Raw genomic sequence first — 16093 nt, forward strand, 5'->3', positions numbered from 1 at the left:
TAACTCAACCCTTGCAGCAGGCCAGTCAATACTGTGCCATTTATTTAACTTCAAATATTTCTAGTTTTCAACTGATTTTACCCAAACCTATTTTTCTTCTGTCAAAATAAAGAAGGATCTCTGCATTAAATGACTTCTCTTGGATACAGAAGTCCTCCACAACATAAAGTTTCTGCTACTTGTATTTTCATTTAGTGGAAACCCATGCAGTTTGTACTTACTTAGCTGGCAAGTTGGGACTCCAGGATTCCACTTGTTTTCTCCAAGATACTCAATCCGAGCTTCCCCATGTAACGTGTAGCCTGCATAACACTCAACTGTAATGACATCCCCAGCAGAATAGGAAGGTTTTTCTCCCTCTATTACTCTACCATAATTAATGTGTGGGGTGAAACCAGGACTTGCAGGCTCACCTGGAATGAGAGGATGGGAAAAAAAAAAAAAAGGAAATAAAGCCCAAGAAGAGAGCAGGTACATGGAGCAGACTCAAGAAGCTGTCACTCTGCCCTTGATTTTGCCAATTCTTACTCACACACACAGCTCTGTGAAGAGCTCCAGGTATCCTGTCCTTGACAAGTCACTGTTATCTCTTTAGCACCCCCAGGAAAGGTGTAGCCAGCACTGCACTGCAGCTGAACAGATTCTCCTTCTCCATACACAGACTTCTCTGGAATCACCACTCCATGGGTGATCTCTGGGGTACTACACTGACCACCAGGAACTAAAAATTGAATTTAAAAGTAAGCTTAGTGATAAAAAACTTGAAATATTTTGTAATTCATTAGCTGACTCCAAACCCTGTTTTTGTATGAGATAAATACATTCTATCTGAATAGTTTAGCAAAATTTTAAATATAAATGTTTCTTTTAGAAGACTTAAAAGGAAGAGCTCCACAGGTACTAAGGGAACAGGAACTTGGGTTCTTACCTTTTTCACAAGTTGGTTTAGGAGGATACCAGGTGTTATTTTCTCTACAGGTAATTACAGCTGCTCCAGTCATGGAATAGCCTGGATCACACTCAAACATGACTGCATCCCTATAGCTATAGAAAGGTCTAAATCCAGATATTTTTCTTCCATTTTCAACTCTTGGGTTATCACATCTGACCACTGCAACAGGTAAAAGAGGTCTGAGACATTGGTTAGCAGGATCTTTGCAACAGAGACAGCATCTTTATCTAATTGCTCAAACTGCTACAAGAAATTGCACATAATCATATCCCATTTCCACAGGACTTATTCCTGATGAGTGGCAGAACTTCAGAAAGTGATACAGGTTGGGGTTCAGCTGACAACATGCAAGCATCTGGCCCTTCTACATCGACAAAGCAAGACTTGGTGCTTGCTGGGCTTTGCATTTCTTTTTTTTCTGCACTTGCAGTGTTTAAAGAAAGTTCTTCCTTATCTTCTAACTGCTCCTAATTGAGCTTCCATGTTCTTGCTCCTTACAGTTTTTCTTCAGATTCTTCACTTTGTCCTTCTCACTTCTACCAACAAAACATTCATACATCTGTTTTTTAAATTTTAACATCAGCCACACAGTGCCATTATCACCCAAAATCCACAATGCAGCTGATCTGATCTCCACTGAAACAACATCCAAAGTCCATCCCCCTCCTGCCACCTCCCTTCAAAAAAGGGACAGATATTAATGTCCTACACTATAGTAAAAGAAGAATATTAGAAATTCCAACAACCTTTACATTCTGGAGGTGGTTCACTCCAAACTCCATTTGAGTTTTCATCAGATGTGCAGAAAATTGTGGCTGAGCCAATTAGGGAGAAGGGATCTGAGCCTCTGGGGACCTCATCACACCTGTAGGTCACTGATGTCTGATAAACATAGTGGTCTGCTTCAGTGAAGTGCCCATTGGCTATGCTGGGAGGTGGTTTACAAGGAATTTCTAGTAATAAATCAGACAAAAGAACAGACAGAATGTTACAGTCACCTTCTTCATCTCAGGAAGAGCGAGCCTTGGCGTGCAAATAATTTCATTTAGAAGCTGGCATTATTTCTGAGGCAAGCTACACCTACAGCTGAGAGTTACTGATGGTTATTTACTGTAGGGAATCCCAATTTCAAGAAGACATTAAACCAATATGAGCCAATTCCCACAATAACTGGTATTTTTCAGTGGTCATTTTTCAGGCACATCCCCAGTAGTTTAAAAAAAATAAAATACAAAGATCCATGATGTTTTACTTCCATTTCTTGTGCTGAATAGCTTATGGCACAGGTTTTTTTTAAATGAACTACCACCATCTCAGTATAAACCTCAGCACAACAGCAGTTTACTTACTCTCACAGAAAGGAAGATCTTTATCCCAGTCAACACCTTTATTCTGAATTACACAGGTAATTTCATCAGCTCCAAGTAACCTGAATCTAGACAGGTAAAGATTGTAAAGAGGTGAAACTTGGGAAATTCTCATTTCTCCAACAAGTACCTAGAAACTTTGTTTATATGGTTCTGTTCTGTGGTTACAGGGACATAGAGGTACCCAGTTTTTGTTGCAATGAGAATGGCAACTTAACTTCTTTTTATTTGGGTAACAGCCTCAACTTTTCAAAACAAACCAAAAGCAAATGATACATTAATGAAGGAACTGATTCAAGTCTCAGCATTCCAACATCTGCACTTCCTAATTCTAATGCTCTGGAGTTACCAATGCAAAAAAAATAAGCTGCTAATACTGTGAAGTTAGTGCTTTTAATTTAATGTGCTATAAAGCATCAGATGGGACATTCTGTCACTATTCATTATTATGTTGAACATATATATATATGTATATACAGATTCCCTCTGACACAGGAGCATTACAAGTCATCAGAGGTAACACTAGCTTTTCACTCTAGAGAATCTTACTAAAAAGCTTAAGCTTTTGTTGATGCAAACAGCAAGCATAAACAGAGGTTTATATAAAATGTAGTTGTTTTTTCACTTGCTGTAATAGAATTAAGGAGATATTTCAAGTTAAAACTGGAATGGAACTTGCAGAAGAAAATCTGGGGTCTGTTCAAATCTGGTATAAACAGAATAAAGTGAGAAGGGATTAACTGAATTCATCAAAACACTTACCCTCTTTCACAGGAAAGAGTAGCTTTGGAACCAAATGTAAGATCTGTTACATTAATAAAACCATGTTCTAGTTCTCCTGGATGTCTACATTTTCTCTCTAGGTGGAGAGGTAAAGAAAAGAAATGAAGAAATCTCCATTTTTGCAGTTATAAACAAAGACTGAATCTTCAGCACGCACTGCTCTAGCAGGCATAACCATTTTGCAAGCTTTCTTGTTAACATTCCAGAAAAACAATTAATTTGTTAAATATAAATTACAAAAAAAAAAAAAAGCATAAGAGCTGATGGCCACATTACCTGTGCAGAACTGCTCCAGAGGAGACCACTCCAAGTCTTCACCACAGGTCCGAGTTGATGGTTTTCCAGGGATTGCCATGTATCCCGGCCGGCAGACGTAGGACACGGAGCTCCCAACGGGAAAACTCTGCTCCGAGCTGAAACCCTCCTGGAGCTCAGCATCCTGCAGCCTCTCCGGAGCCCTACACGTGTCTGGGGGGGAGCAAGGGGAAGGAAAAAGCCATCCACAAAGCCTGTCCACATGGCAGGAGGAGGAATAACAGCACAGAAGCTGTATATAACTCAGGAGGTTTTAAGGACTCACCAGGAAATGAAAGAGGAGGGGAGAAATTCTTAAGAGTGTTAGATTTACACTTAACTAGGTTTCAATTTTATTTTATTTTTTTTTAACTTACGTTTTAGCTGCAGTTCCAATCCCCAACTCTACACTAACACACCTTCCTTTGTTTCCCTCAATTCTTTAGCATCCCACCCAGGCCATGCATTTCCTTCCCCTTCCCATCTTTTGTTTGTTTGCCTTTTCCTTGGAGCTCAGCACATGACTTCATCCCCTGCACACCCACCTGCGGCAGGAAAACAACCCCCCAGCACTCGCACGGTGAATCCCCCCTCCTCAGACAAAAGCAGAGGGGGAAGGGGAGTCCAAACCCGGCCGAAAGAGCCCGCAGGGACCCGGGGACACTCCGAGGAGCGTCTCACGTCGAACATCTCCATCTCCTCCAAGGCACAGGACCCAGAGAGCGGGTTCCGGCCCTTGGAAACCCAGACAAACAGAGCAGACCCGCCCAGACCCACACACACACCACAAAGGCCCTCGCCTCTTCTGACGATATCGACAGATCCATTTCTTTCCTTCACCGCTTCGCCATTTACCAAACCCCGGGCGAACCGGGAACCCCCAGCTCGGAGCCAGCACCCCCGCTTCTCCCGTTCCACCCCCGCCCCAGACCCACGACCGATTCCACCCCCCCGACACATTTCCTCCTTCTCCCTCCCCACCAACCCCCCCCGAGCGGACCTCGGGACCCCCCCAGGAGCCCCGCAGAACCCTCAGGACCCGGGGGCGGACGAGCTCTCCCCCTCCTCCCGGTTCCTCTCCGCACCCGGGCACCCTCCCAACCTTCACCCCCCCTCCCCGCTATGGCGGGCTGGGGAGGGAGCACCCACCCATCCCTCACCCTGAGCCCACGTTCCGCCGAACCACGACAGCAGCACCAGGAGAAGGAGGAGAAGGGGAGGGGGCGGCCCCATCACGGGAGCGGCGGCTCCGCGCCCCTCACCCCGCACCGGGGCGGCAGCCGAGACGCAGCGCGGGGCCCAAGCGCATGCGCGAACCGCCCCGACACTCCCCGTCCGGACCGGACCTCCCCCCCCCGAACCGGACCGCCCCGCGCTCCGCTACTGACGTCCCCGGGGGAAGGCGGAGCCGCGGGCAGCACCGCCCGGTACCGCTGGTTCGGTTCAGGGGTTTGAGGACCGCTGGAGGTCCGACCCGGCTGAGGAGTTGGGGTGTGGGGAGAGGCAGAGCCCTTCCCCGAGGGGCTCCCGGGGAGCCGCTCCCCTCCCCGGCAACAAGGAAAAGGTTCGAAGCGCGTTCGGTCCCTGCGTTCCCAACGCCGACACGTGGGAAACAAAAGGTTCTGGTGTGCCGGTACCGGGTGAGGAGCTCGCTGCAGGGCTCCAGCCAAAGGAAACCGGAGTGGGCTGCCGGGATCCAAAAACCAACCAGGATTCAAATCCGACCAAGACTCAAAAACCAAGATTCACCAACCAACCAACATTCAAAAACCAACCAACATCCCCAAACCAACCAGGATTCAAACCCAACCAAGACTCAAAAACCAACCAACATTCAAAACCAACCAACATCCCCAAACCAACAAGATTCAGAACCAACCAAGATTTAAACCTCAAGACGGGTGCAGAAAGAGAGACAAAACCTCAAGCAATCACTCTCCATGTTCAGCTTTTATTAGCAGAAGGATTCATCAAGGAACGCTGCAAATTAAAATTATTCCTGGTAGATTCAGAGGAGAATTTCAGTCCAATGTTTCCGTGCTCCTGCTCTCTGTGCCCAGAACAAGCCCCAGGCCTGGTTAGAGGCAGCACGGGTACCCAGCCTAGGAAAAAAGATGAGATCCTGGGGTTAAAATTGGACTTTTCCTGTTTTCACACTGATGTCTGAGGTGACATCATCTCCCAGGGAGGGGAGGGGTGAGTTCCTGGGATGTGCATTGTTGAAAAGGAAGAATTCTCTAAAATCAGCCTGCCAAAAACTAATGAAAGAGGTAAATCCTTATGGGATATGACTTTTGGCAGTCAGTGCTGGTTAAAGATTCATTGTTGTGTGCAACAGGTTCAGCAGAGAAAGTAGATTCACCTCTAAGTAAAAATGGCTTTGCAGCAGGTGTAAAAGAGAGCAAAAAACCCCAAAAGCCCCGTTCAGAGACCTTATACTGGCACTGTTAAGGTTGTTTTGCAGTCAGCTCTCCAAAATCATGGGCAAACCTTACAAAGAAGAGCAGCAAGTTTATAACAGACCATAGGAAAGGAAACACATGCACGGTGTGTGGTGTGAACAAGAGAAACAGGATGTTAAAAAGAAAAAAAAAAAGTTGAAACAGCCTTTTATTCAGCAAAAGAAAATACATCCTCAGGAGGCTGAGGGGAAAGAGTTTTCTACTTGAGTTACTACACTGGAACAACTCCAGTTTGCAGCTTGAGCTGCTGCTTTCTGTTGAGGGATGTAAATCCATACCTTCTGTAGGAGAGAGGTTTCTGTTCAGGGGTTCAGAGGGGTTTGGTAGCTGCTGGTTTCATATGTGTTGTAATAGCTAAGTGAGAAAGAAGAAAACAGTGAACTCGGTGGTTTGTAAGCAAAAACTGGGGAGTTTGCTCCTGAAAATGAAACAGAACCCCACTATGGATTCCAGGTTGCTGTGCCTTGGACAGTGTAAACATGAACTGAAAATATGAAATTACAAGACCCAGGCACACTCAGGCACTTTTTTTTTTCTTTTTTTTTTCTTTTTTTAAGTGTATAAAACTTAGGACTTGGCAACAAAGGACATGAATGAGCATTCAGGAGACCTCCTTACCCTTCCTTCTGCTTAGAAATAATTTTCCAGACAATTCCTGCCCCCAGGAGAAGCAGAACTCCTGCAGCTGCCACTCCTGGGAGGGAACAGAGGGCATTATTCTCCCTGCAGGTTTTAAAGCACAGCAGCACAGAAGATACAGGCAGATCTTCAGAGTAAGCAGAGGGAAGCAGTGCCACCGAGCCCACTGCAGAAAGCTGGAGATCTGGCCACAAAAATATTTCTAAAGTCTTACCTAGGCCTGCTGGACCTGCTTTGTGTGATGCTGATGGGGAAAAAAAAATAAAATCAGCAAACTTCTGTAAGGAAATATGGTGTGTCCTTGCTCTGGTTAATCACTTTCTCTATACTAAGGCCTGAAGTACAGGATTTCCTTTATATATATATATATATAATTTAATTTTTTTTAAGTGCAGAAATACATCTGCTTGTTGAAAAAAACATTTGCATGTTTCTGTTTGAACTCTTCTCTGCTTCTCTTTGACTCACTGAGTTTACAGGCTGGTAGAGGAGGGTCCCAGGTGAAGTCCTCTTGGCACTGACTCTGGCTAATGCCTTCCAGCGTGTAACCATCATCACATTCCAGAGTGACATTAGTCCCCGAGGGATAAGTATTTCCTTGTATGGCTTTCTTAACACCTTCAACTTCTGGGAATACACATCTCACCTCTGAAATCAGAAGGAACAACAACAAAAAAAGCTATTCAGACCACTCATTTCCATCAAGTGAGTCACTTGCTTCCATTTAAATGGCTAATCACTTCTGAGAGTCCAAGCCCAAGAATTCTGGAGGAGAAGGTTCTCAGGGGAGATCAAAGAAGTAACAGTAACCTTTGTTCCACATATTGATTTATTTATTTTTAATATTTATTTTTACTTTCACACGTCATGGTTACTGAGGACACTTCAAACCCAGAAGAATGTGGAATGGCAGGGAGAATTTTCCTGTGCCACTGCTTCCTTTAAAGAGCCTCTGACTTCTTTACATAAATATTTGGGAGGGTTATTTCCTCTCATTGTTACCTGGGCACATTTCACCTCTTGAGTCACTGGGGTGGGTGCAGCTCCACCAAGGAAGCATTCTGGGTGGGTAATGAATTTATTCCACTCAATGGCCTGTTTTCCATGCAGAAACACCCAGACTCAGAATCTCGTGACATTCATTACATTTTTTTATTCAAGTTTGCCCTGTGACTGACCTTCAGAGTGAGCTGCACAGAAGTGCCAAGTCACAGGTAGAGAGAGGTTTGCTGGGAATGGAATAGTCAGGCTCACATGTCATCTACAGACACATTCTCTGATATAATTCCCTTTGTTCCCTGTTAGTGAGAACTGGGAAGAGAGTGATACAAAAAGGGCAGAAAGGAAAGGGAAAAAGTTCCTACTCTTCTACTAAAAGTAAAAAGGTTTTAAGAGAGAAAGGTTGCTGTACAACTCATTCAGACCAGCAGGAGCAGAGATGGAAAACAGGCAGGAATTAAGAGATTTCCAGAGCTCAAGGTTCTGCCACCACAAATCCCAAAAACCATGAGCAAACCAAGCACTAACCCCCCTTTAATCCCAAAAACCATGAGCAAACCAAGCACTAACCCACCTTTAATTCCAAAAACCATGAGCAAACCAAGCACTAACCCACCTTTGCACTGAGGAGGTGGCTGGCTCCAGGTTCCTGAGCCTGTGCAGTTGATGAAAGCGTTCCCAAGGAGTGAATAACCTGGATTGCAGCTGTAGGATACAGCTGCTCCATAAGGAAAAGTGTCCGAGGTGTTGCCTTCGAGCTTCCCGTTGGTGATGCTGGGGGGATGGAGACATCTCACAGCTGGAAAGTCAGGGAGAGACAAACAGAGCTGACGTGAGGAGCCAGGTGGGATCCAAGCTGATTGTTCTTTCCAGTCCCAATCCCAGGGCTCAGAACTGGGGGTATAAAGAATCCTTGAGATTGTGGGATGGAGAGCAGAGACCTTGTTTTTTCTTTACTGCTGGAATTGGTGGAAGCAACAGCTCGTCCTTGGGCACCTATCACTGCATGCTTAACACGTTTTGAAAGTCAGGAAGTTCCAGTGAAAGAGCACAAACCTTCACAGCGAGGAAGGGGATGGCTCCAGGCTCCATGTGCTGTACAATGAATGGAAGGGTTCCCAGTGAGGGAGAAGCCACGTTTGCAGCTGTAGTGCACAAGTGCTCCTACATCAAAAGTGGCTGAGAAGTGGCTGCTGTGGTCCCCGTTAGCAATGCCTGGAGGATGCAGACACTTCACCACTGAAAGAGGAGAGGGTGGGAAGGTGATGTTCAATTGGAAAAAAAAAAAAAAGTGAGAACGAGAGGTACAAATGTGCAATTGCCTCTCAAAAGCAGGACAGGATGGGAGGAAAAGTGTTTAGGAAATCTTGCTTTTTCTTATAATAAGCCTACCTGGCTTCATCACAGCCCCAGGGTGATGGTAACGTCCTGCCACTCCATCTAGGTGCAGCATTAAGAGTTTAAAACACCCATTTGGCTGAGCAAATTCATCATACAGCTTTACCTCAATTTTCCATCATCCTGCCTTTACATTTCCAGCAAAAAATCTCACTCCTCTCTGACAGTCCCTGTCCTGCCACCAAGCTACCAAGTTTCACCCTTTGAGGCAATGAAGAGGATGTGTTTTATGGAGCTGGCACTCACCCTGCTCACAGGTGGGTAAAGGTGGATCCCAGGTTTTATTCCCCTGGCACCGGGCTGTGCCGTGGCCTCGCAGGGTGAAACCTTGGTGGCACCTGAAGCCAACGGTGTCGTTGTATCTGTAGTGGGATTTTGGAACAGAGACTCTGCCATTCCGGATCCGTGGGGCTGGACATCTCACCTCTGAAAAGTAAATTCCTTGTCTCAAAGAAGGAGCCATAGGTATGCTGTAACTGGAGCAGGGATAAACTCTGTCCTTCACGTGCCAGTGCTCAGAGGAGTTTCACAAAAAAGAAGAGCACGGGTAGCATGGGTGGATCAGTTCAAGATTGGAGGGCTTTTTTAGTCCCTGTAGGTGCCCAAGGATTATGGTATTATTGTACAGTGAACCTAGCTTTGTGCCTATAAACAGAACAATACCAATATATTCTGGTAAGGAAATTAAATGGTGTAGAAATCCATAAGGACTTTCTCATGGCTGCTTTCTGATACCCAGCTCATGCCTCCCAAAGCAATTCCAGCTGAAGGAAAGACTAATTCCAATGATCAACTCAGCCCTCTGTGCTGAATAACAGCACAGGATTTGGAAGGCTCCAGAGCAATTTTACTCAGTATCCCACTCTTCCACTACAAGACATGTTTCTTCCTTCATTTATTATTTGTGTTTGTGAAAGAAGAGGGGAAAATCCCTGCAGGCATCTCACAGCTCTTCATTCTGCACAACTCTGAAAGATCAGTGGCTGGCAAGATTTGTAGATGAAACCAAAAAGCAAGAAAGGAAACAAAAACATTAGGGAAACATTGTTCTTTTAAACTAGGGGAACATTATTTTAAACTAAGGGAACATTAGGTTTTTTTTTTAAACTAGGGGAACATTACACTTTCAAAGCCTTATTCCTCAAGGTTCTCTTTATTTTAGGGAAACACCACCTTTGAATTTTAAGGACTTGATCTGTCAATTCTGGGCTAGATGTAGTTGTGACCTACTTTGACAGATGGGAAGGACCCCACTCCATGCCATGTCTGCTCCAAAGATCTCACATCTCCTCTGGGCCTGTCCAACCAGTCGGTGTCTGGAATCCCACAAAAGGAAACATCAGTTGGTACCAACTCGTTCAGCTTGGGTTTTGACACCACCCCCACTACTGGATTAGATTGCTCAGGTTCTAAATTGAGAATCAGACCCAAGTGATTTCCAAAGCCCTGGGGCCTCCTGGCAGGATGAGCTTCACTTGCCCTCTCACTCCACCCGGGTGCCATCTGAGCAGCAAGGCTGAAACTGAAGCTTGCAAAAAAAAAAAAAAATAAATCTTGAACACAGGCAGGGAGAAATAAGAGGCATTTTTTTCCTTTCCTGAGTATAACTGGAACCAAGATACAAATTCTGGCTATGGGAGAGCAGCTCAGAGATGTAAATTGCCCAGCACAGAGCTCAGAAAGGAGTCAGCAAAGGCAGCAAACTCACCCTTCATCACACGTGTGGCTCACAACTGCCCCAAAAAGCTGATTTGTCAGAACAACAACTCTGCCATTCTTTGGTGCTTCTGGGAATTTACACTCTTTCCCTGGGAAAGAACAAGGCTGAGTTTAAACTCCTCTCTTGCTGTTTTGTAATGCACTAGGAGAAGGCATCTTAAGGATCTGTCCACCAGCAAAAATGTGATTTCCAACAGGCCAATGGGTGCCCAAACCTGTGACTAGTAAAGCCATGTATGAATAATTATCATTTTGTTTTTAAGAACTGCTTTTAGAAACCCACAAACGTAGCTTAGACAGTTTTCAACAACCAAAAGGACTGAGCTATTCACTTTGACAGAACTCTGGGGCTTCAGACCACGTGTGGTTTTGGAGGCATCTCAGAGTTGAGGGCAGTCCGGGGCGTTTCGTGTATCCCGGGTGGCAGCTGTATCTCACTGTGTCCCCAACTGGGAATTCCCTCTGATTTTTGTATCCCTCAGTCAGCTCAGCAAAGGTCAGGTTTGGGGGTGCACCACAGCCACCTGTCAGGAAGGAGAACACAGGGAAAACCAGGGATATCAGCGACACAGAGTACGCAACAACGTTTGCAAGCAAAACAGACCAAAAAAACCAAAAAAACAGAAAAAAAAAGGGAAGGACTGAAGGAGTCAAAACTATGGAAAGGCTGAGGAAAAGGATACAGCTTCCAGTGGCAGAAATCCCCGGATTATCCCTGACTCTCCCCGTGGGACCATGGGGTACCTGCACACTGAGGGAGGGGGAGGCTCCAGTTCCCAGAGTCAGTGCAGGCAATGGATGCCTCTCCCAGGAGGCTGTAGCCAGGGTCACAGCTGTAATTCAAGACCACCCCAACAGTGAAAACTTCAAAGTCCTGCCCGTTGTGATGTCCTCTGTCAATCTTTGGAGGTGAGGGACACTGCAGCACTGGAGAGAGAGGACAAAACAAAATGAAAGAAGGGCACGGACAGGGTAAGAGGCTGGGAAGCTGCAGGCACAAAGCCACCAAGGTGAGCACAGCTCCTCCGGCCATGCCCACGCTCACCTGGCCCACAGGTGGGGACAGCAGGGACCCAGTGGCCATCAGGCTGGCACACAGCCTCGTGGCTGCCCTGCAGCACATAGCCTGGGTGACAACGAAAGGTGACATTGGCCCCGGGATGGTACCCAGAGCTCTGTCCTTCAGCCACGACCCCATTCGGGATGTCGGGGCTCGTGCAGTTGATCCCTGGAAGCAAAAAGCAGCAGAGTGTGGGCTGGGGAAGCTGCAGGTTCCCCTTTTGTTTTTGGGGAGGTTTGTGCAAGCACAACCATCCCCTTGTTCTCTCTGAACACAGGATTTGCAGCTCACCTTCACACCGAGGGTGTGGGATGCTCCAGGTGCCATTGGCCATACAGTAGAGAGTTCTTTTCCCAAGGAGAGAATAGCCAGGGTCACAGCTGTAGTTTACAGACATCCCAGGAGCAAACACTTCCACATCCTGACCATCGTGCTGCCCATGGGCAATCACCGAGGGGGTGGGACACAGATGCCCTACAGGGAAGGAAAACTTCACTGAGAGCAGGATGGGCTTTTGGGTTTGGTGTTTTCTGGACCCTCCAGCACAAAGGGGGCTCTAAGCATCCTCCTTCTAAGCCCCTGTGTCCCTAGGCTCACCTGGCTCACAGGTGGGGACAGCAGGTGCCCAGTGGCCATCGGGCTGGCACTTGGCTTCAGGGCTGCCCCGCAGCACATGGCCAGGGTGACACTGGAAGGTGACATTGTCCCCAGGATGGTACAAAGCACTCTGTCCCCCAGCCACTTCTCCTCCCTGGATGCTGGGGTTTGTGCAAGTGATCACTGGGAGTGAAAAGCAGCAGAGCATGAGCTGGGGAAGGGGCTGCCAGGGCTGGAGGTTCACCCCAGAACTCAAGGGAAGGCTGTAGGGGGTTCCCCTTTCAGTACAGGGACCAGAATTTGCAGCTCACCCTCACAGCGGGGGGAAGGGATGCTCCAGGTCCCAGACAGCAAACAAGAAACTGTTGGTTCCCCAGTGAGGATGTAGCCTGGGTCACAGTAATACCTCACTGATATCCCAGGGGTGAACACTGCCACATCCTTGCTGTCGTGCTGGCCATTTTGGATATTTGGAGGGGAAGGACACTGCAGCACTAAAAGAAGGGGGAAAAGTCTCAGCTGGTGAAGAGCTGGCACCACAAACACCAGGACAAGGCAGCCTTTTCTATTCTTTCTCTCTCTTAGCCCTAATAGGTTTGAATTATGCTCCCACCCCCCTCATCCACCCCCCAGCCTCCATGGGTTGGAGTTTCTTCACACCAAGACATGGAATTGGGGGCCCTAGCAGCTTGCTCTGGGACACCAGCCTGCTCCCTGCCTCTTCGTGGGCTCATTTAAAGAGGTGGAAGCCCTCCAGAACAAGGGGCTGAGAGGAAGGATGAGGATGGGATGAACACATCCCTGTTTTTCCTTTCCCATCCCGGAAACTGGCTGCTTGACCTCCAACATGAGGCAGTTTCTCCCTGCCAGATGCACTCAGACAGTGGTTCAGAGGCCATCAGCTGCCACCCACCTTCCCACTGACACTTACTCTTTTCACAGCTGGGGACAGGAGGGTCCCATGTGCCCCCAAACTTGCACTGAGACTCCTGGGAGCCCTTCAAGGTGTAACCAAAATCACAATCAAAGACAACGACCTCCCCAAGCCTGTACGTGGTCCCTGGCCCAGCTGGGTTTCCATTCCTGATCTCTGGTCTCTCACAGCCCGTGGCTGGAAGGGAAGAGCAGGGGATGTCAGGGTCACCCTGGGTGTGTAGGGACACTGACCAGGGGCAGAACCTGCTGCTCAACCTTCCCATCACTGCCACAGCCATGTCAACACTACTGACACAAAATATCATTATTTATCTGCTCCTGGGAGTTTGTCCTCACCAGGGGACAGGAAAGGGACCCACAGATGGAGCTGCTGCTTCCTGGGGAAGTTCTCTGTCTCTCACTGGAGATGTGGTCTGCAGTGATGGGACCCAGAGCAAAGGGGGAAGGAAGGGCCCAGGGCAAGGCAAAAGAAACCAAACAACCCCCACCTTGACAGCGGGGCTGGGGCCGGCTCCAGCGTCCCTCGGGGGTGCAGCTGATGGAGGAGTTTCCCAGGAGGGAATAACCATGGATGCAGCTGTACTGCACAACTGAGCCTGGGGGGTGGGTGTCCCAGGGCTGGGCACTGTGCTTCCCATTGGCAATGCCTGGAGGAGGGGGACACCTCACCCCTGTGGAGGAGGAGACAAGAAATAAGGAGAGGGTAAGAAAAAAAAGGAAAAAAAAATGGTAATTTAAGAATCCAACCTTCAAAAACCCAAGGAGGAAGAAGAATGAACTCAAGTAACTCCTCTAAATAAATATCTGCCACGCCACGGTCTTTCCTCCTGGCACTAGAACCACAAAGGTGGCATCTGGGGACACTGGGGACAGACCCCAGGCAGCACCCCAAACTTTACCTCCACACTGTGGGGGGGCCCCACTCCACTCCCCGTGCTCCCCATCCACCGTGGTGCAGGTGATGGAGGGATTTCCAGCCAGAGAGTGGCCTGGGTCACAGGTGTAGGTGACAACATCAGCGTAGGAGAAGGTGTCCCTCGAGTGCCCACTGTGTGACCCGTGGGGGATGTCTGGAGGGGGGTGACAGATGATACCTGTGGGCAAAAAGTGGCTCTTAGCATCAGTGCTGCAGCAGCCAGGGGCTGGAGGACACACACACAGCATCCAAAGGGGAACTGACAGGGAGGAACCCATCTGAGCAGTGATGCTCGATGGATACAATGAGCCAAATTATCCAGAAAAAAAACTTGTGTGGAAAAAAATCCCTTGTAAGAAGGAAAACCTGCAGCCTCCTGTGAGTCACTTCCTTGCTGCCCATGTCTGGGGGTGGTAGGACAATTCCTGCCTCCCTTTCTACAGCCATGCAGCGAGGGACAGGCTGTGTCCCACACACAACCAGTGAGAAATACCCCAGGAACAGGGAGCTTAAAATATTGATGGTTTAGACCAGGACAAATAAAAGATCTTTGGCACCGTTTGGAGAAGTACCCAGACCAAAACAAAACTAAAAGTAACCCCAAAAAATTGTGCACCTATAGAGATTGGAGAAATCTTTTGCAATAAAATCTTTGTGTTGAAAGATGTGCCACTTTCTCTTGCAAACCATCCCCAGGGACCTTTTCCTGTGCCCTACTTACGCTGGCAGACAGGAGCATCTCCACTCCAGGACACACGAGTGCCAGAGACCTCACACGTTCTCTGAGAGCTCCCAACCAGCCTGTACCTGGAGTCACACAGGAAAATTAATTAAATTACATTCAGAGACTTGAGGTTTCTTTACAACCCTTGTGAGTGGCAGCTGAGACTTCTGACTTCTTCACGTAAAGCTGATCAGTTCCTTTGCTCTCACTTGGCAGCTGAATTCAGGTTGTCCCAAGACTCACCCTGTGTCACAAGTGTAATTAACTTGGGACTCGAAGAGGAGATCCTTCAGGACAACAGCTCTGCCATTCACTGGATCCCCTGGGTTAGGACATTGTTTCCCTGGAAGGGAATATCAGCCCCGTGAGCCCTCAGCTGCCCCTTCCCATCCCAGCTGGGATGCTGAGAGCAGACCACACCAAGAAATCCCTAAAGCCAGAAAAAACATAAAAAACCCAGCCCAGCCTGACACTGTAGGTTCTTCAGGACTCACTCTTACAGAACTCCTGCACCACAGACCACGTCTGATTCCTGAGGCAGGTGCTGGCTGGCAGCACCCCTGGGTGCTGGGTCCACCCAGCCCTACACACGTATTCCACAGACCTCCCCACGGGGAAGAAACTCTCCTTGCTGTATGGCTCCTTCAGCTCAGCAAATGCCAGGCTCTGAGGTGCACTGCAGCCAGCTGTCAAGAAAGGTAATAACAGCTCAGTTGTGAAAGGAATCAAGAAAAAGCAGACTGGGGAGAGGAGGGGAGAGGAGGGCACTGCCTGGACACTTGCCCTGCTCGCAGACTGGCACGGGGGGCTCCCAGGTGCTATTGAGTTGGCATTGGAGCACCCTGTGGCCACGGAGAATGTAGCCTGGCTCACACTCAAAGGCAATGGTGTCCTTGTGGCTGTAGGCAGCCCTAGGAGACACTATTTTCCCATTTGGGACCCGTGGGACAGGACATGTTGCCTCTGGAAAAGAAGTTGAGGTCATCACGCCAGGCACTGGGGCTGCATGCGGAGCTGTGCAGCTGCAAAGGGAGCTGCAGTCCCTTTTTAGACACAAGCCTGAAACCATTTTCCCATAGATGATGCAATATCTGCATCCAGAGACTTCAAACATTGAGGGAGAGACCCAAGAAGAATGGTGAGGCTGGGGGTGATGGAGGCAGCAGAGGTGCCCTCCAACCTCCTCTAGCTTGGCCCCAGCTGTGAAACAGCCCATGCACATCCTGCCCTGGCAGGCACGGGGCAAG

General features: G+C 48.0%; 1 protein-coding gene across 1 annotated transcript in view; it reads right to left on the bottom strand.

The window, feature by feature from the left end:
- Positions 1-16093, bottom strand: part of CR1 (complement C3b/C4b receptor 1 (Knops blood group)) — a 42329-nt gene that overhangs the window by 4398 nt on the left and 21838 nt on the right. Inside the window, exons 33-56 of the mRNA XM_030465314.1 lie at positions 15626-15809; positions 14844-14929; positions 14106-14300; positions 13695-13877; positions 13202-13381; positions 12582-12764; positions 12271-12453; positions 11965-12147; positions 11659-11841; positions 11358-11540; positions 10603-10702; positions 8113-8390; positions 6966-7145; positions 6712-6741; positions 6477-6552; positions 6162-6212; positions 4557-4723; positions 3379-3570; positions 3082-3178; positions 2302-2387; positions 1699-1905; positions 929-1111; positions 533-721; positions 222-413 (exon numbers count right to left, since the gene is read on the bottom strand). Of these exons, the coding sequence (XP_030321174.1) occupies positions 222-413; positions 533-721; positions 929-1111; positions 1699-1905; positions 2302-2387; positions 3082-3178; positions 3379-3570; positions 4557-4723; positions 6162-6212; positions 6477-6552; positions 6712-6741; positions 6966-7145; positions 8113-8390; positions 10603-10702; positions 11358-11540; positions 11659-11841; positions 11965-12147; positions 12271-12453; positions 12582-12764; positions 13202-13381; positions 13695-13877; positions 14106-14300; positions 14844-14929; positions 15626-15809 (3771 nt within the window). The remainder of the gene's footprint in view (positions 1-221; positions 414-532; positions 722-928; positions 1112-1698; positions 1906-2301; positions 2388-3081; positions 3179-3378; positions 3571-4556; positions 4724-6161; positions 6213-6476; positions 6553-6711; positions 6742-6965; positions 7146-8112; positions 8391-10602; positions 10703-11357; positions 11541-11658; positions 11842-11964; positions 12148-12270; positions 12454-12581; positions 12765-13201; positions 13382-13694; positions 13878-14105; positions 14301-14843; positions 14930-15625; positions 15810-16093) is intronic.

The sequence above is a fragment of the Calypte anna genome, chromosome 26 (assembly GCF_003957555.1).
Source record: "Calypte anna isolate BGI_N300 chromosome 26, bCalAnn1_v1.p, whole genome shotgun sequence".
Lineage (NCBI taxonomy): Eukaryota > Metazoa > Chordata > Aves > Apodiformes > Trochilidae > Calypte > Calypte anna.